We start from the raw sequence: 19,767 nt of genomic DNA, 5'->3' as shown, positions 1-19,767 counted from the left end.
TGCAATGTACCAATCGGGCCTCAAGTGCCTTTTCACCTCTAATCACCAGTTTAAATGGATTGCCACTTGAATTTGGCCAGTAATGTCCCTAAGATTACTGGGCGTTTATAAATCATCTATAAAATGAATGAGAAGAATGACACCTCCATCCCAGTCTCCCAGCAGCTGCAATGCCTGCTCTTCAAATGTCCCAGAACCTGTTACCCAAAACGGCATTACAAATATGGGCGGTCTTCAATAAAGAGTTGTCATTAACTGTCTCAATCATTCGACTTTATCTGCAAAATAAAAGTTTCAGAACCTGATAAAGGCTCTTTATAAACAAACATGGTCCCGTCCCCCATGAATCTTCATCTTTTTGAGACTGATGTCACATTCAGCTGGGATATACTTTTTTCCATAAGACACTGTTGATATTCACACACAGATCGCATGAGGGAGGCCGTGATTAGATGTCAAGGTTGTTTGTGGATAAGCTGCCTCCTTCACTTCTGACTTTGACATGGACAGGAAGCTAGGCCAGTCATAGGAGCCTAATCAACACAGTGCCACTCTTTGACACTACAGTGGGCTAAGCAGGATAGAGGGAGCCGGAGAATACTATTATCAGAATGAGATCACCCCACGTCACTCTCCCCTTCATACTGAGGCACTGAATCAAGGACAGCCAGGAAACGGTTTTCCACAAGGCCCCAGGACAAAGCATCAGAGTGGAAAGAAATGAAACGTGTCTATTAGGTTGCCTAGTTCCTGGACAGGGAAAGAACAAAAGAGAAATTTAAAAACAACTCAAGAGATGCTTCACTATCTCAGCTTCGGTTGCTCCCATAGCACCCAAGGCTCTTGCGGACGTTTTGTCCTGTGCTGCCTGTGACTGCACGGGCTGCCACGGCATCGTAGCGTGCCATTTGTTCCCTCTCGCACCCCTTTCCAAACACACAGAACTCCTATTTGCACTGCAGCTCCCTCCAGACTCAATCAGGAAGTTCCACTGGCGGCCTCATTTGCACTCCTCCAGTTGGTAGTAAGTCCTTTCAGTTGTAGAAACCGTGAGTCAGAGCTGCTTATGGAACATAAGTCACTGAGTACAGAGAACAGTTGCTTAAAGCAAGCTGAGGTTGGGAATACAGATTTGGAAGTCATTATCATGCAGCAGAGATTTAAAACGATGGAACTGACCTAGTTTGTACTAAGAAATCATAGAATGCTGAGAGGTGTAGGACAGTGACAGAACCCTGGGAAACCCCAACATTAGGACGAGGGACAGATGGGAAGGGGGGGGACACGAACTCATAAAAGAGGCAGGTCACGTTAGACAGGGTTGTGAAAAGTAGAAATGTGGGGCAAAGAAACCAGAAGAACAAGATGGTCAAGAAAAATGAAGTAGAAAATAGAGCCAAATACCAGAGAAAAGACAAGTCAGACTACAACTGAAGTGTGTTCGTAAAATCTGCTCACTTGAAGTGCAACGGTTTTCAGTGAATGTCAAAGTCGAACACGAGGCTGCATTGGTTCAGGGCCAAATAAGAGATGAGGTGGAAAGGTGAACTTGGGGAAACTATAAAGGAGATGAGGGTTAAAAAGAAAGTGTCTTTTAAAAAAAACGGTCGATTGGTCAATTTATTTACTGGCTGAGAAGGAAGAACTAGCAGCTGGAAAGAATTTAAAGAATTTAAAGATGACTGAGGAGAAGGGACTAGGCCTATGAGGTGACCAGAAGAGGAGAAAGTGGTCTCAAAGGAAACTCCTTCTCTTCTACCAGACTCTTATGTGGTAATAAGAAAACAGGGTTGTTAAAGGAGAAAGGGGTAAGTCTAAGGTCTTAAGTTGACAGGGTGAAATCCTGATGTGGCAACTCTAAAGCAAGGTCATCTCCTGATCATAAGGATAACTGTAGGTGGAAGGTATCAGGCAGGAGAAGAGCTGCTGAGAAATCGGGCAAAGGGAGCTAGGTACATGTAACGAAAGGCAGCGGAGCCCCCTGGGTTCCCTGAGAGTAGAAAATATTAATTTCCACTGGCACTAATTCAACCAATGATTTGATTTTCCCTAACTGGTCCACAACCACAGAAGCAAATAAAGGAGATGAACGGGTGAGTTAAGAGTTCAGCATTAGTTACGAAATGAATAAATCATGGGGATAAAAGGCACAGCACAGAGAATACAGTCAATGGTATTGTAATAGCCTTGTATGGTGGAAGATAGTAACCGCACTGTGATAAGCATAGAACAGACAGACTCACTGAATCACTACGTTGTATACCTGAAATTAATGTAACATTGTGTGTCAACTACACTTCGATCTTAAAAAAAAGTTAAGGACTTATACAGTAGATGTGATGAGAGAACAAGGTGAGCGACATAAGGAAGTTAAGTCTTCCCTATTCACGAGAACAGTTCTTTCCATTCTGAGATGATTTTCAATGACACGTCTATAAATGTGTCTCACTTACTACTTTATCATACAAAGATTCTAAATTCAAGTCTATCACTGACCAACAATTTGAGAAAAGTATATGGATAAAGCAAACAATAGCCAAAGAAAAGGTGAAGGGGATAACACGACCCAACAGGTTCCCATGAAACAATAAGCATAAAAGATATACATAAAAAGAGAAAATTTTCTTTAAAACATCAACATTCCAAGGTGATCAATCAGACTAAAATCCATTAGGATAATGCATTCACTACATGTAAGCAGCATACCTGTTTGGATTCCATAGGCTTTTTCTCTGGTGTTCGAATCTTACTAATTTCAGGTCCAGGATTATTTGTATCACTTTTACCTAAGAAAATATTTTTAAATTCTTATAAATTGTCTCCAATGGATGTTACATTTCCAATGACTAACCATTATTAGACAGAGCAGAATAATTTGAACATTTTTCATCTATTGTATCAATTTATATTACTGCTGGGGTTTTGTTTTTACTAAAGTTTGAGGGTTGTAGTTTCCCTGCAAGAAAGAAAATTTATAAGTAAAGCAAACCTCATTATCAATAAAAAAGATTAATAAAGGAATAACCTTAAAACATGAAATAATTTCAAAGATAATTGCCCATTCTCCAGGAATCTGTAGCCTCGTTTTTCCTAAACCAGTCACAGAAAAGGTACTGAAATTCTTACTACTTATAAAGGCTCAATGTTTTGGCCATTTACAAATATAATTAAGCAAAAATGCAAATAATATATCAATCCAAATTAATAAAGAAATCTAAACTGAATAAAGATATTCTGAAAGGGGTGTACTTATACTCCTTAAAAGTAATAGATAGCAAACTAAATGTAAGTGAATGAGGAATAGCAAAGGAAACAAAATTAAAGTGTTTTTAAAAATCACAATTATAACAGAATTAAAAGATGCTATTTCACACATGTGAAAGGATTTTAATCTATAAGAATTAACTGCTGGATATTTTAAATTCCTTGAAAAAAATCCTTGATTTGGGTTCTTGTTTGAAAACACTCTTTTAGGAAAGCCACTGGAATTCTCTCTGTAAAATGAATTCTCATGCCAAAATAGCCTTACTACTAAACTTCAAGAAATGAAAACTACAATGTCTGAAGATGAAAAATACACTAGGTAGAACTAACAGATTAGACACTGCAGTATGAAAACTTAATGAATTGGAGGCATAGCAATAGAAATTACACAAAATGAAATGCAAAAAGAACAAAAGAATTTAAAAAAGGAAGTGCATCCACCAACTGTGGGAAAAATTAAATCAGCCTAATATTTGGGTTGTTGGAATTCCTGAAGAGAGGAGAGGCAAGACATAAAAATATCTTAAGAAATAAAGGTCAAAAGTTTCCAAACTTGATGTAAACTATAAAACCACAGAGATCCAAGAAGCTCAACAAACTTCAAACACCAGAGGCATGAAGACAACTACACCAAGGAACAGCATAATCAATCTACTAAAACTAGCAAAAAAGAAACTCATAAAAGCAGTCAGACGGGGGGAAAAAGGCACATTACATATAGAAAAAACAAAGACAGGATGACATCAGATTTCTCACTAGAAATAATGCAAGCAAGAAAACAGGAGAGTAGTAACATCATTAAAATGCTTAAAGATAAAAATTGTCAACCTTGAATTCTATACCTTGCAAAAATATCTTCTTTCAAAAATGAAAGTGAAACAAAAATATATTCAGGCATACAGATGCTGAAATAATTCATCACCAGTAGATCTACACTATGAGGAATGTTAGAACTTCTTCAGGCAGAAGGAAAATTGTATCAGATGGAAACATGAATATACAGAAAGAAATAAAGACTACCAGAAATGCTACCTACATGGATAGATCAAAAAATTATTTTTCTTATTATTTAACACTCTTTTTTATTTATTTATTTTGAAAGAGACAGAGTGCGAACAGGGGAGGGGCAGAAAAAGAGGGAGAATCACAAGCAGGTTCCACGAAGTCAGTGACGAGCCCATACAGGGCTCAAACTCACAAAACCATGAGATCATGACCTGAACCGAAATCGAGTGTCAGACGCTTAACTGACAGAGCCATCCAGATGCCCCTAAACCTCTTTAAAAAATTATTTGGTTGTGTAAATAATAACAATGTTTGGCCTTATATGAAAAAGTATTATGTATGGCAATAATATCATAAAGGCCAGAAGAGGATAAATTGAAATACTGTAAGGTTCTTTGTACATGAAATGGTAAAATATAAATTGGAAAGGAGTCTGTGATAAAGATATATACTATAAACTCTAAAGCAAACACTAAAATAATAAAGAATTATAGCTAATAATCAAAAAAGGAGATAAACTGGAATCATAAAAAATATTCAACGAATCCAAAAGAAGACAGGAAAAAAAGGCAAGGGGAAACAAAAAGAAGATTGGACAAATTCAAAATAGATAGCAAGATGATAAAATCAAGCCTAATTTATATAATTAATTATAAATGCTCTAAACACCTCAATGAAAAGGCAGAGATTGTCACACTGGATTAAAAAAAAACATCAAGGGGTGCCTGGGTGGCTCATTTGACTCTTGATTTCCATCCAACTCTTGATTTGGGCTCAGGTCATGATCTCACAGTTTGTGGGATCGAGCCCCACGTCGAGCTCCGTGCTGGCAGCACAGAGCCTGCTTAGGATATATTCTCTCCCTCTCTCCCTCTCCCTCTCTCTCTCTCTCTCTCTCTCTCTCTCTCTCTCTGCCTCCCACGCCTCCCGCTGGCTCTCTCAAAATAAATAAACTTTAAAAAAAATCAAGAGCCAACCATATGCCATCTAAAGGAAATGTGCTTTAGGGTCGCCTGGGTGGCTCAGTCGGTTGAGTGTCTGACTTCAGTTCAGGTCGTGATCTCACGGTTCATGGGTTCGAGCCCTGTGTCAGGCTCTGTGCTGACAGCTCAGGGCCTGGAGCCCGCTTTGGATGCTGTGTCTACATCTCTCTCTCTACCCCTCCCCCTTCCTCCCTCCCTCCTTCTCTCTCTCTTTCTCTCAAATAAACAAACAAAAATTTAGAAAGAAATGCACTTAAAATATAAAGACACAAATCAAGGAACCTGGGTGGCTCAGTTGGTTAAGCATCCAACTTCATCTTGGGTCATGATCTCACAGTTCAAAAGTTCATGTCCCGCATCGCGCTCTGTGCTGACAGCTTGGAGCCTGGAGCCTGCTTTGGATTCTGTGTCTCCCTCTCTATCTACCCCTCTCCCTACCCCCACCTCAAAAATAAACAAACATCTTTAAAAATTTTTTTAAATAAATAAATATAAAGACACAAAAAGATTAAAAGTAATAGATCAAAAAGGAAAGAAAAAGGTCAAAACAGATATACCATGCTACCACTAGTCAAAATACAGTTAAAGTGGTTACATTAGATATTAACAAAGTAGACCTCTGAGCAAAGACTATATTGCCAGGGATAAAGAATGTCATTCAAAAAAAGACAGCAGAGTTAATTAATCAAAAGCACATAATCCTAAATGTTTACACTCCTAATAAGAGAACTTCAAAATTAACCAAGCAAAATTTAAAGGAAAAATAGACAAATACCAATTGTACTTGGAGATTTCAATATTCTCCTCCCAATACATATTTCTTTAAAAGACAGAAAATCGGCAAGAATATAGTACACGTGAACAATTCTATCAATCAACTTGACCTAAGTAACATTTATAGAGTACTCCATTCTTCTCAAGTGCACATGGAACATTCACAAATATACACCATACCCTGGACTGTAAAACAAATCTCAGGAAGTTCAAAAGAAAAGAGTTTGAGTCATACAAAATACGTTTTCTTGACACAATGGAATCAAAGTAGAAATCCACAACATAAAAATTCTTAGAAAATCCTCAATAACTCACCTTTCTAAATATTCCATGGATCCAATTTCAAGTGAAATTAGCAAGTGTACTTAAGGGGTGCCTAGGTAGCCCAGTCGGTTAAGTGTTTGACTCTTGGCTTCAGCTCAGGTCATGATCACAGTTTGTGGGTTCGAGGCCTGCACTGGGCTCTGCACTGACAGCATGAAGCCGGCTCAGGATTCTCTCTCCCTCTCTTTGCCCCTCCCTGGCTCTCTTTCTCTCTCTCTCACAGAAACATAAGTAAATAAACTTTAAAAAAAAAAAAAAGTGTACTCAACTGAATGAAACAAAAATACATCAGAATGTGTGGCATGCACTACTGAGGAGGAAAATCATAAAACTAAGTAAGAGAAACTGAGAAACAGGGTGTCTGGGTGGCTCAGTCGGTTGAGCCTGCAACTCTTGGTTTCAGCTCAGGTCATGATCTCAGAGTTCATGGGTTCAAGCCCCGCACAGGGCTCTGTGCTGACAGCATGGAGCCTGCTTGGGATTTCTTTCTTTCTCTCTCAAAAACTAAACAAACATTAAAAACAATTTTTTTGAAGTGTGTCCTTAAAACAAAAAGAAACTGAGAGAGATATCCTGTTCATATAACAGAAGACTCAATATTGTTGTCAATCCTCCCCACATCGGCCTGTAGATTCAACACAATCCCAATCAAAATCCCAGCAGGATTTTTTGTAGAAACGGACAAGCTGATTGTAAAATCCATGTGGAAAATGCAAAGGACTTGGAATAGACAGTTTTGAAAAAGAAAAACAACCTTGTACTCATAGTACCTGACGTCTAGACTTTCATGAAGCTACAGGAATCAAGACAGCACATTTGGCACACACATGAACGTGTGCATCAACAGAACAGAACACAGATTTCATGTACGTGGTCAACTGATTTTCAACAAAGGTACCGAGTTAGCTTAATGCAGGAAGGACAGTGTTTTCAAGAAATAGTGCTAAAACAAATGAACATACATAAGCAAAAAGAAAACAAAAACATTCTTACCTCATAACACATATAAAACTTAACTCAAAAAGGACCTAATGTGAGAGCTAAAAACACGACACTCCTGGGGAAAAAAACCACAGATCCTTGTGATCTTGGATCAGACAAAAATTTCGCCAACACCAAAAACATAGCTCAAAAAAGAAAAAAAAAAAAAAGGATAAACTGAATTTTATCAAAAGTAGAAACTTCTAGGGGCACCGTAAGCACCTGACTTCAACTCAGGTCATGATCTCACAGTTCAAGTGCCAGGTTGGGCTCTGTGCTGACAGCTCAAAGTCTGGAGTCTGCTTCAGATTCTGTGATCCCTCTCTCTCTCTCAAAAACAAACATTACGAAAGAGAGACACAGAGAGAGAGAGAGAGAGAGAGAGAGAGAGAGAGAGAGGGCAAATGACCCAATGAAAAGATATTCAACATTATTAATCATTAGGAACATGCAAACTAACACCACAATCAGATTCTATCAGATACGTCCTAGCAAAGGTAAAAGTAAAAAGACTAACAATACTAAGTGTTGATGATAACGTGCAACAGCTAGAGATCTCATATATTACTAGCTGATGAGAAAAACGCATCAGCCACTTTGGAAAACAGCACGGCAATTTATTATAAAGTTACCTATGTATTTACAACATACTCAGTAATCTTACTCCTGGGTATACACCCAAGAGAAATGAAAACATATGTTCACAGCTGCTTTATTCATAAGAGCCAAAAAACAGAAATTACTAAGGTGCCCGTCAACTGATGGATAGATACAAACACTGCAGTGCAACCATATAATAGAATACTAATCAACAGTAAAAAGGCATAAACTACTGACATAGACCACATAAATGAATCTCAAAAGCATTAAGTGAATGAAGCTGGACACAAGGAAGCCATATACTCTGATTCCATTTATATGACGTACTAAGTATAAAGACAAGAGTACAGAGGCAAAACGCAGATCGGTGGTTGCCCAGGGCTGGGGATTGGAGGAGAAGACAGACTACAAAGGACTATGAGAGAATATTTTGAGTTACATAAACACCCTGTGTCTTGATTCTGGTGGTGGTTAACAACTCTGTTCATTTGTCAAAATATGTCAGCTGTACATTTTAAAAGTAAATTTTACATTATATAAATTATACCTCAGTAAACCTGACTTTAAAAACCAGACTGAGTGCTGGGGCGCCTCATGGCTCAGTCGGTTGAGCATCTGGCTTTAGCTCAGGTCATGACCCCACAGTTCATGGGTTCGAGCCCCGTGATGGGCTCCGGGCTGACAGCTCAGAGCCTGGAGCCTGCTTCTGATTCTGTGTCTCCCTCTCTCTCTCTGCCCCTCCCCTGCTCACACTCTCTCAAAAATAAAAAAATGTAAAAAAAAAAAAAAAAGTTTTTTTTTTTTTCTTTTGAAAAAAACAGACTGAGTGGGGCGCCTGGGTAGCTCAGTCAGTTAAGGGTCCAACTCTTGATTTTGGTTCAGGTCATGATCTCATGGTTTGTGGGTTTGAGCCCCAAATCGAGCTCTGTGCTAATAGCACGGAGCCTACTTGGAATATTCTCTCTCTCTCTCTCTCTCTCTCTCTCTCTCTCTCTCTCTCCCCTGCAACCCCTCCCACTTGCGCACACGTGCTCGCTTACTCTCTCACTCTTACTCTCTCACTCTCTCTCAAAAACAAATAAATAAGGACACGTGGCTCACTCAGTTAAGCGTCCAACTTTGGTCACGATTTCATGGTTCATGAGTTGAAGCCCCGCATCCGGCTCTGTGCTGTTAGCAATTCTGCCTCTCCCTCCCTCTCTGTTCCTGTCCCGCTTGCGCACACGCATGCTCTCTCTCTCTCTCACTCAAAACAAATAAAACCCAAGAATCTTTAAAATATAAAATAAAAAATAAAATAAACAAACAAACTTAAAGACTGTGTAATTTCTCCTTCAATTACACAGGAGATTATGATTCACAGAAGATGTAACTACTTTAGGTCAACTATTGCCACAGTAGCATCTACATTTAGTGTACCACAAAAATAATTTTGGTCAATAAATATATTTAACAGGAGAGGATTTTCTGTCTCGATTTTAAATAACTATCATTTAAAAACACTCTAAATATTAAAATTTGGTATTTTGTCAGAAAATTGGTAATATTGATTATATCATGCATTTTCATTTGTGTACATACTTGTATCTTCTGGAGAGAAGATCCATAGTTTTTGCATCAGATTCTTTCTCAAAGAGGTCTATAATCCACGAACAATTTAACAATCATATTGTTAAAAGATACAAGCAGGTGTATCAACATTGTAGGATCTTGATAACAGCAAAGCAGCTCACCATTTCGACTTGGCTCATGTTGATCCTTCTCCTGATGCTGGCTTTGTGGCTGCCCTATGCTGACGGGTGGGTGGTGCCCAAGGCCATACGGTAGGGGAGACCCCCGTCCGTGTGTCTGTAAGAGGTTCATGTTGTAGGCCATCGCTGCTTGGTGTGTAAGGATCCGAGGATCAACAGCGAACCTGCCCTGGTACCCTGTCCATGGTACCTACGGTATCACAAGAAATGGAGTAACTGCATTAAATACATTTTAAAATGCAAACTGCTATAGTGCTACTGATTAGGAAAAAGCAAACACACACATGTCAATTTTATCAAAATAAGTAACTACAACGTCATTGCTAGTTATAACAACTGGTAGAATTATTGCTAGAACTTAACTAGTCAAGAATTGGCTTCCAAAAGAAAAACTGGCTTCCTGAATCTTTAGTGTGTAGGGAAAATTGGTCACTTTTCAGGTTAGGAAGAAACTGAGGACATAAAATTGGTAATTATTCCTTGACACATTAACTTATTTTATAATCCTAAATCACTTCCCTTTAATATGAATGTATATATGTCATAGATTATCAAGAAAGTTACCCTTTAAAGTTATAGCTGCATAGTTACATAGTTTAATAGACTAAATGAGAGAACAAGTGAAAAAGTTAAAGAATTTAGTCTAAGGAGTCTCAACATAAAATATACACACTCCAGGGTGCCTGGGTGTCTCAGCTGGTTAAGCATCTGACTTAGACTCAGGTCATGACCTCACAGTTGGTAGGTTTGAGCCCCACATCGGGCTCTGTGCTGACAGTTCAGAGCCTGGAGCCTGCTTTCGATTCTGTGTCTCCCTCTGTCTCTGCCCCTCCCCTGCTCATGCGCGCTCTCTCTCTCTCTCTCTCTCTCTCTCTCTTTCAAAAATAAACATTAGGGGCGCCTGGGTGGCGCAGTCGGTTAAGCGTCCGACTTCAGCCAGGTCACGATCTCGCGGTCCGTGAGTTCGAGCCCCGCGTCAGGCTCTGGGCTGATGGCTCGGAGCCTGGAGCCTGTTTCCGATTCTGTGTCTCCCTCTCTCTCTCTGTTCCTCCCCCGTTCATGCTCTGTCTCTCTCTGTCCCAAAAATAAAATAAACGTTGAAAAAAAAATTAAAAAAAATAAATAAATAAAAATAAACATTAAAGTCCCTCTCTCTCTGACCCTCCTCCGCTCACGCTCTGTCTCTGTCTCTCTCTCTCAAGAATAAATAAACATTAAAAAAAATTTTTTTAAACGGTGGGTGGCGGAGGGGCCTGGGTGGCTCAGTCAGTTAAGCGTCTGACTTCGGCTTGGGTCATGATCTCATGGTTCATGATTTTGAGCCCCACATCAGGCTCTGTGCTGACAGCTCAGAGCCTGGAGCCTGCTTCAGATTGTGTGTGTGTGTGTGTGTGTGTGTGTGTGTGTGTGTGTCTGACCCTCCCCCACTAACTCTCTGTCTCTGTCTCAAGAATAAACATTAAAAAAGTTAAAAAAAAAAAAAAAGAAATACACACACTCCAAATTTACATGAATAACCAAATCACTTAATGTTCATTGATTGTAGGCAAAATTCAGATAGGTCATTATTTTAAATTAACTCTTTTGATTAATTCAACTCTTCCCTTAAACCACAGAAAAAAAATATTTCTTTAGGTATGTCTAAATACATAATCTCTGCATACTGACATAAAAGGATAAATACTATGACATCTGAGCTACTGCCCCTATTATCTTATTATAGTGTAACTGTTAAATGCAGACTCTTAAAAATCTTATATAATAAAAGCCTCTCTGACCTAGTAAAATGAAATATAAATCCTAAGGGACTTACTATTTAAAGAAAATGATGTATGATGTTGCTAGGCTGTCTGGGAAGAAATAAGTCAGCTAAAATTGAAAGTCTTTTGGGGAGTGGGCATGAATCACGTATTTCTTACCAACAGCTATTGGCTGTTGTAATTGTAAACTCTCATGAGCAATATGGCTGAGCAAGGTGTACAGCTGGGCATTTTTCCATTTTGGGGTGTGGAGGTGCCAAAACCCCTGGCAATAATCACCTCTGCCTGAAATTATAATATTTGCCTTAAATGCAAGAAATATTTTCTAGGATAAAATTTCCGAATTTGGAAATATTATTTTAAAAAAAAAATTTTTTTTTTACCAAAATAGTAAAAAATCTTAAAGGAACAAAAGTGGGTTTTACACAAGATGGAAATCCTCTAAATATCTATAGTCTCAGAAAACATTTAACAATGATTTTAAGTGCCAGTAAGATTATGAAAGGATTGAAATTTCTCAGATAAATTCAGATCCAGAGAGCTAGACTAATCCAAGCTTCTTTGCCTCCTCCAAAAAACTGTATTTCCTAGGAAGGGTTAGTGAATTATGTAAGAATAAAAAAGTAACAGAAAAAATAAAAGTATCACTTTACAAAACAAGAGACCAATTTACTAGCTCTGTTTAATGTTCAGGCCAATTTTCCCCAGCAAAAATATTTTTAAGGGAATACAAAGTCTTCTCAATCAAAACATCCAATATACAAATTTCTTCTTAACAACTGACAATAAACAACAATTCATATTTCTCTGGTCATTTCACATTTTGAAGGTTAAAGAAAGAGCTGCTTTAAAAGAAGTGTACAAGCATTGAAAAGTAAAACAACAACAACAACACTATTTTGGATAGTTACTAATTTAGTGAAGCCTATTTTATTTTATTCAATAAACGGTATTTCAAATGTCCACTTACAGGTAAAGGCACCGACATAACTACATTCCCTCCATAGACAGCAGGTACATAAAGAATACTTGTCCCAGTGTGAGGATCTATTCTTTGAACAGGGCTTGGAGATTTCCCCAAATTTGGGTGAGGTCCAAGGGGGGGTGGAGGAGTATATGCTCTAATAGGATTGCCAATAAGTACAGAAGGATTGGGCTGAACTGAAAATAAACAGAGAAAGGACTCAACTTAGTAACTGTACACATTCCCCTGGACAAAAATGATTTAAATCACCAACAGCAAAACACATTTCCCAGGTTTGCCATGAGATAAGAATTATCAATGTGGAAGAGTAAAGCATATTAAAAAACCACAACCATCTTACAACGTTCCCTAAAATTATTTTGAGTTATACAAAGTATTCTCTCTGTAAACTAGTATAATTTTAAATGTCTTCCAAGGAGGTAAAGGTGTGTCTTTCGAGAGAGAAAATCATACACACTCAATAAACATTCTTCTGAGACTAGGAAAATATACACAATATTTTTTCACAATAGAGTTTTGGCTTGCAAGATAGTCACAGACAAAATGAAGGTTAAACAATTAATATTTTAAAAGCATAATTCTGCAACATTTTAAATCATTGAAGTAAACTTTATCTTGACATTTCAATGATCCAATATTTGTAGGACATAAATATGTTCCCAAAACTTCGGTGGCATATGCTTAAACGGTTTTCTTCATAACTTATAAATACATAAACCTTGGTACCTACAAAACCATCTGTTTTCAGAAATGTCATAACAAAGCATTCAAAAGACCAGATGTGCTGAATAAAAGAGGTTAAGTGAGTTCCAAAGTGTGTGTGTATCCCTCTCCCCATCTTCTAGTGATGAAATTTAGAGTAAACCTCTTATACCATAAAAGCAAATTACCACGGGGCTGATTTTCCACTTACCAATTCCATCATTCTGGAAATGATCATTCTGGGTATGATGGAGGCTTTTCCCCTTTATAGAAAAAAACAAACATATACTACTATAAATACATTTAATATGAGGAAAACATTACTTCCCTAATCCTATGCAAATTAAATATATTCAGCAACAATTACAACTTAAAGACTGCAAGTGTGCAATTAATAACCATTAGACTGCTTTGAGCCAACTTTCTTTTTAAATATTAAGTCATGGTGCTAGACCTCCATTTTTCTCAGCCTCAAATTAAGAGTATGTAAAATTCTTTGTTTAAGTGATTTTTTAGGGGAGCCTGGGTGGCTCAGTCGGTTCAGCATCTGACTCTGGATTTTGGCTCAGGTCATGGTCTCACAGTTCATGGGATCGAGCCCCACACTGGGCTCTACACTAACAGTGCAGAGCCTGCTTGGGATTCTCTCTCTCTCTCTCTCTCTCTCTCTCTCTCTCTCTCTCTCTCCTCCCCCCCCCCTCCCTCCCTCTCCCTCTCCCTCTCTCCCTCTCCCTCTCTCCCTCTCCCTCCCCTCTTCCCCCCTCTGCTCCTCCTCTGCTCGTGCTGTCACACTCTCACGTGTACACTCTCTCTCTCAAAATAAACAAACATTTTAAAATATAAATAAATGATCAAAAAAAAATACATAATCAATGTGACTGGACCCTAAATTCTATTCCTTTGCAGCTTCTCTACACATTTTCTATTAATTAAATGACAAAATGAAAAGTCGTTTTTCAAGGAAAAAACATCAGTCTTGACGGAATTGCAATTCCTGAGGACGAGGACTTTAAAACAATAATATGGATGTAAATATGGTTTGAGATTTATGTTATTTTGGGCATCTTAACATGTAAAATTTACTGGAGGAACAAGAAAAGACACTGACTGTCATAATCTGCTTCAGAAAACATACAAATTGGGACGCCTGGGTGACTCCGTCGGTTAAGCATCCAACTCTTGGCTTTGGCTCAGGTCACGATCTTGCAGTTTGTGCAATAGAGCCCTGAGTCTGCTCTGTGCCGACAGTGCGGAGCCTGCTTGGGATTCTCTCTGTATCTCTCTCAGCTCCTTCCCTACTAGTGCCCTTTCTCTCAAAATAAATAAATAAACATTTGTTTAAAAAAGCCTGTCTCTAAAAAAGAAAAACGTACGCACTTTCTAGAAAGCAATTTGGCAATACTATCAAAAGCATCAAAAATGTACATACACTTTAACCCAATAATTACACTCCCAGGAATTAATCGAAATGAACTAATAATGGACTTGGGCACAGATGTTCATCACAGCATTGTTTATACATGTGTTAAATGTTAACAACCTCAATGTTCATCAAACGAAGATTTATTAAATAAACAATGCCAGATTCATATACCATTAAATGGGATGACTTTAGCACTGAAACAATATTTTAAGAGACAATGGTTCTGAATTTCTGGACTTCGAAAAATGTCTCTCTCTTTCTATTGGCTACATGTTAACACAAAGCCATGATACAATACAAGTAGCACATTACACAACTTACCCTTAGACACACACAAATCTGTTGTTTGTACATAATATCTGAAAACTAAAGGGGGGGAGGGGATGATATCTACAGCAGAAAGAAAGATTTATTCTCGACCAAACCGAAAGTACAGTGATGCTTCATTTACGTCCCTGTCAGCAAGGTCACACACTCAGGTCGGCGCTAAACATCAAAGGCATGTGGTCAGGTTGGCCGTGAGCAGGCAAGGGCAACGAAGCTCCAACTCTTAAAAAGTCAGAAAAAATCGCCAAAAATGAATCGCAGTTGGTCCATTAACCAGAAGAGAATGTTCCCAGGGATTGGCACTGGCTATAAAAAACAAACTTCCGAGGAACAGAGAAGTGGTAAGGAAAGCAGGGCACAAGAACAAAGAGTGAAACAGCGACAATGGTAGAGGGCAGAGACGCCAGAGTGGGTGGGAAGATGAGAAGCAGAAGTAATCAGAAGTGACCAGAGCGGCCGGGACACATACGCTGACGGAAGAAAGGAGAGCCAGTGACACGGACAGAAGATAAGAGCGTTCCAAGAGGGCAGCAAACTCTTTAGACTTCTTAGCCTCTAACGAGCCGTCAACCAGAGGCAATCGTGCAGAATGAGGAGAAAACAGTGATGTGGTCAGACTATGGTACGAAGAACAGCCCCTGAGAGATGTCCACACCCTGATCCCTGGAATCTGTGACTATGTCATGTTATGTGGCAAAAGGGTCTCTGCAAAATATAATCAAAGTTGTGTTTAAAATAAAGAGATTATCCTGGATTATCTGGGTGACCCACTCTAATCACATGAGCCCTAAAAGCAGAAAAGTTTCCCCAGCTGGAGTCAAACAGATGTGCAAAAGAGGAAGTCAGACCCTCCATGGGAGAGAAGGATTCACTGTACTGTTGGTGGTTCTGAGACATAAAGGTCAAATGCAAGAATGGAAGAGAAGCCTCCAGAAGCTAAGAACGCTACCCGCTGACAGCAGTCTAGGAAACAAGGACGTCGATCCTGCAACCACAGGGAACTGGATTCTGCACGAACTCAAAAGCAGATTCCTCCCAAGCTTCCAGAGAGGAGGCCAGTCAGCCAACACCCTGATTCAGGCCTTGTGAAACCCAAAGCTGACAAACCAACCAAGGCAACCTGGACGTCTGACCCAAAGAAACATGAGATAATAAATTTGTGTTGTTTAAGTCACTATGTTTGTCCCAATTTATTGCAGCAACAATAGGAAACCAATCCAAAGAGTAATCACAGTCTAGGGTAATCCAATACTGTAAAGCTGGAAGCATGCCAGGCAATGACATCAACCCTCTGGGTTGTGGGATATGCTAAACCGAAAAGCAACTTGGGACCTATCATGTGAAAATATGGCACTTCTATAAGCGTAATTCAGCACACTGTACAGCTCAATATAGGAAACACTTTTCCAGGATGCTTGCACTTAGCATGCAGCTGTGGAGCAGTAAGGGTACTTGGTCCATACAAAATCATACAGCGTTTGGTAGCTTATAAACAAAATAATAATGTAGCCGTAAGCTAGCGCTATGCATAAAAGTCATTCCATAGTGACAAATCCCAAAGTTTGCTAATAAATCTCAGAAAGGATGTACACCTTTGGTAGAATACCAAAGGTATTTTTATAAGCAAATATAGTTCATAACACCTTTCTTTTTTAATTTGAGAGACAGAGTGAAAGGGTGAAGGCGGGGGGGAGAGAGAGCAAGTGAGTGAAAGCACGCGCAAGCGGGGGAAAGGGGCAGAGGGAGACAGAGAGAATCTTAAGTGGGTTTCATTCATGCTCAGTGTGGAGTCTCATGTGGGGCGCAATCCTACGACCCTGGGATCGTGACCTGAGCCAAAACCAAGAGCGAGACATTGAACCAACTGAGCCAAACAGGTGCCCCATATCACATATTTTGTAAGGACTATTTTTTTTACTCCACTATTTGTTTCTTCAAATATTTTTTTTTTCACTCATTCTTTGTTCTCCATTTACTCATTCAACAAATGTTAACGAGGCCCAACACCTGTCCACCCCTAGCTGGGCACTGAGGCTACCAAAGGACAAAGACGGACACGTTTTCTGATGTCTGGACAGTGAGACACAACACAAGCAGCAGGAGACAGATGATAAAGACAACTCACAAACTAAATGCTACAATATAATATTACGGTCTTTCCAGAGAAACCATTTCTGAATATTATCTATCCTCTGACCAGTCTCTATAGTGCGTAATGTGTGTAAATGACTTTGTTCCATGCTGGCAAAGCTTCCAAATGTTGCTCCCAGCAAATGCCCTAGGAGGAAGCAGAATGAAGACAGGCAAACGGCTTTTCTACATGTTAATCCTGCAGGTGCCCACAAAACAGGCCCTTTGCTATAAATGATGCTTGCAGAAAATGAGGCAATGGCGGGCCAATCAGGACCACCAGCTCCTGGACCCCCTAACGTTCTGTACCTTCTCTAACACCATCACAGAAGTGACCTGTTCAGAGAATAAAGTTATATGACTGCTAAATGGCACAGGGTGTTTTGTTGCCAAACACAGCCCTGAGCAAGCAGGATATAAAGTACTTTTAACTGTCGTCCAGTCTTCTGATGCTTTTATCCACAAGAAATCTCATTGGGGTTTAAATTGTAGTCTAACATTAACAATACTAATTTTTAATATTTCTTATGCACAGAATTGTGTTACAACTTAAACAGTAAGGAAAACTCTAGGAGAAATTGTACGGTTCAGTATCACATTTTCAGAAATAGTATTCTTTTCTGGCAATAAACCCCACTTCATCCAAAGGCTCTAGCACATCATATAAAATATCTGGGATTTGTTTCAAAATTTTTCAGTGTGCATATCTGGCGGGGGGCAGGGGTGGTCTGTAGATGAGACATGATTAAGATTAAGTTGCTAACTGGGGCACCTGCGTGGCTCAGTCGGTTGAGCATCCGACTCTTGGTTTCAGCTAAGGTCATGATCTCTCGGTTCATGGGATGGAGCCCTGCGTTGAGCCCTGCCCCGATTCTCTCTCCCTCTCTCTCTGTATCTCCCCCGCTCAAGATCTCCCCCTCTCTCAAAATAAGTAAATAAACATTTAAAAGAAAGAAAGAAAGAAAGAAAGAAAGAAAGAAAGAAAGAAAGAAAGAAAGAAAGAAAGAAAAAGAAACACCAGGAAGATGGCTGCTTTGGCCTTTAATTACACAATCCTCTCAATTATAAGAAAAAAGCCATGCTACACTCTACTGGATGCATCATAACCATTATTGATTTCTCAGATACTTACTGAGCACCCACTATACGCAAAGAGTGGGATAGGCACTAGGGGCCATAAAAAGTATATAGAACAGGATTTTTGTCTTCAGGGAGTTTATGGTTTTAGAAGAGCAAGTGGAATAAACATATATTTTCTTCACCTTTCAAACGAAAACAAAAAGCAAACTGCAGGGTCTTGCTTAGGGTCCATACACATGCGGTTCCATGGCTTCAATTTAGCTGCACCTGCCGTACATAAGTTGATTCCTACATTCCCAAGTCAGTAAGAAGAGTTTACTCTACTGTAGTTACGAATGTGCAAAGGGTCTAATAATTTTGCAATGTTTTAATTAAAAAGAAAAAGAAAAAAAAACCCGGAAAATGTAAAAGTTTCGACCTGGGTTCCCTACTCCCCACACACCCTATACTCCTTGCTGGTCCCTATAGAACCTGTTCTCTCATACCTCTGGTCTTTTCTATCAGCTCTTTCTTAAGCTTTATTAATTCATCCAAAAAATACTTATAAGCCACCTATGAGGAGCCAGACGTTGTTGCAGCACAGAGGCTAGAGCAGTAAATAATCCAGGCAAAAATCTCTGCCGTAATGGAGCTTATATTCTAGTTCTTGAAATGTCTCCCCAGTGGAGCACTACCCCCATCCACTCGGTGGATTCCTAAAAACAAGATCTCTGTGGTGGAAAATGCCTTGAATCCACCTCTCTCCTCTGACCACTACTCTCCAACATCTTCTCCAAGAGGACTCGGGGGCTTACGTGCTTATCTATGCTTCTCCAGTACTGAACATACCAGCTGGCACACAGAAGAAACTTAACTATTTGATAAGTAAGTTGATTATTAATTTATTATAGTTTAAGCTTTAGAAACCTAGAAGATTCATTTATGCGAAATGCTTAATCCCCTGGAAATCCCAAATCGCGAAAGCATTATTGCACCATAGGTCCATTTTCATTAAACTAATAATAATCAAAGTATAGTAACACAGAAGTTCTCTTCTCAGCTTAATACCTATTTAACCAAGAGAGTTTCAAGATATTAAAACATTAACTATTGTTTACTTAATTACTGTTTACATTAGGATTTACTTTTTCATTTTTTTTAAGTTTATTTATTTGAGAGAGAGCACACATGTGAGTGGGAGCAGCAGGAGGGGCAGAGAGAGGAGAGAGAGAATCCCAAGCAGTTTCTGTGCTAAAACTCACAAGCCGTGAAATCATGACCTGAGCCGAAATCAAGAGTCAGACGCTTAAATGACTGAGCCACCCAAGCGCCCCAAGGTTTTACGCTTTTCAAATGAAGCCCCAGGGGCGCCTGGGTGGCGCAGTCGGTTAAGCGTCCGACTTCGGCCAGGTCACGATCTCGCGGTCCGTGAGTTCGAGCCCCGTGTCGGGCTCTGGGCTGATGGCTCAGAGCCTGGAGCCTGTTTCCGATTCTGTGTCTCCCTCTCTCTCTGCCCCTCCCCCGTTCATGCTGTCTCTCTCTGTCCCAAAAATAAATAAACGTTGAAAAAAATAAAAAAAAAAAAAAATAATAAAATGAAGCCCCAAACTGACATGTTCTTTTAATTCATGTCAATAAATTGAATACCATGCTGATGACTGTAAATATAGCAAAACAACAGAACAAATACTAAACGTGC

The 19,767-nt window shown here is 39.3% G+C and overlaps 1 protein-coding gene across 5 annotated transcripts in view; it reads right to left on the bottom strand.

The window, feature by feature from the left end:
• The window catches only part of HELZ (helicase with zinc finger), a 159,254-nt gene that overhangs the window by 33,572 nt on the left and 105,915 nt on the right, over nucleotides 1-19,767 (bottom strand). For all 5 annotated transcript variants that reach the window (XM_043585067.1, XM_043585061.1, XM_043585062.1 and 2 more), the window contains 4 exons: nucleotides 13,341-13,392; nucleotides 12,413-12,603; nucleotides 9,665-9,872; nucleotides 2,707-2,786 (listed from right to left, as the gene is read on the bottom strand). In XM_043585067.1, coding sequence (XP_043441002.1) covers nucleotides 2,707-2,786; nucleotides 9,665-9,872; nucleotides 12,413-12,603; nucleotides 13,341-13,392 — 531 coding nt within the window. The remainder of the gene's footprint in view (nucleotides 1-2,706; nucleotides 2,787-9,664; nucleotides 9,873-12,412; nucleotides 12,604-13,340; nucleotides 13,393-19,767) is intronic.

This window comes from Prionailurus bengalensis, chromosome E1 (assembly GCF_016509475.1).
Source record: "Prionailurus bengalensis isolate Pbe53 chromosome E1, Fcat_Pben_1.1_paternal_pri, whole genome shotgun sequence".
Taxonomy (NCBI): Eukaryota; Metazoa; Chordata; class Mammalia; order Carnivora; family Felidae; genus Prionailurus; species Prionailurus bengalensis.
This window is presented reverse-complemented; position numbering and strand designations above follow the sequence as displayed.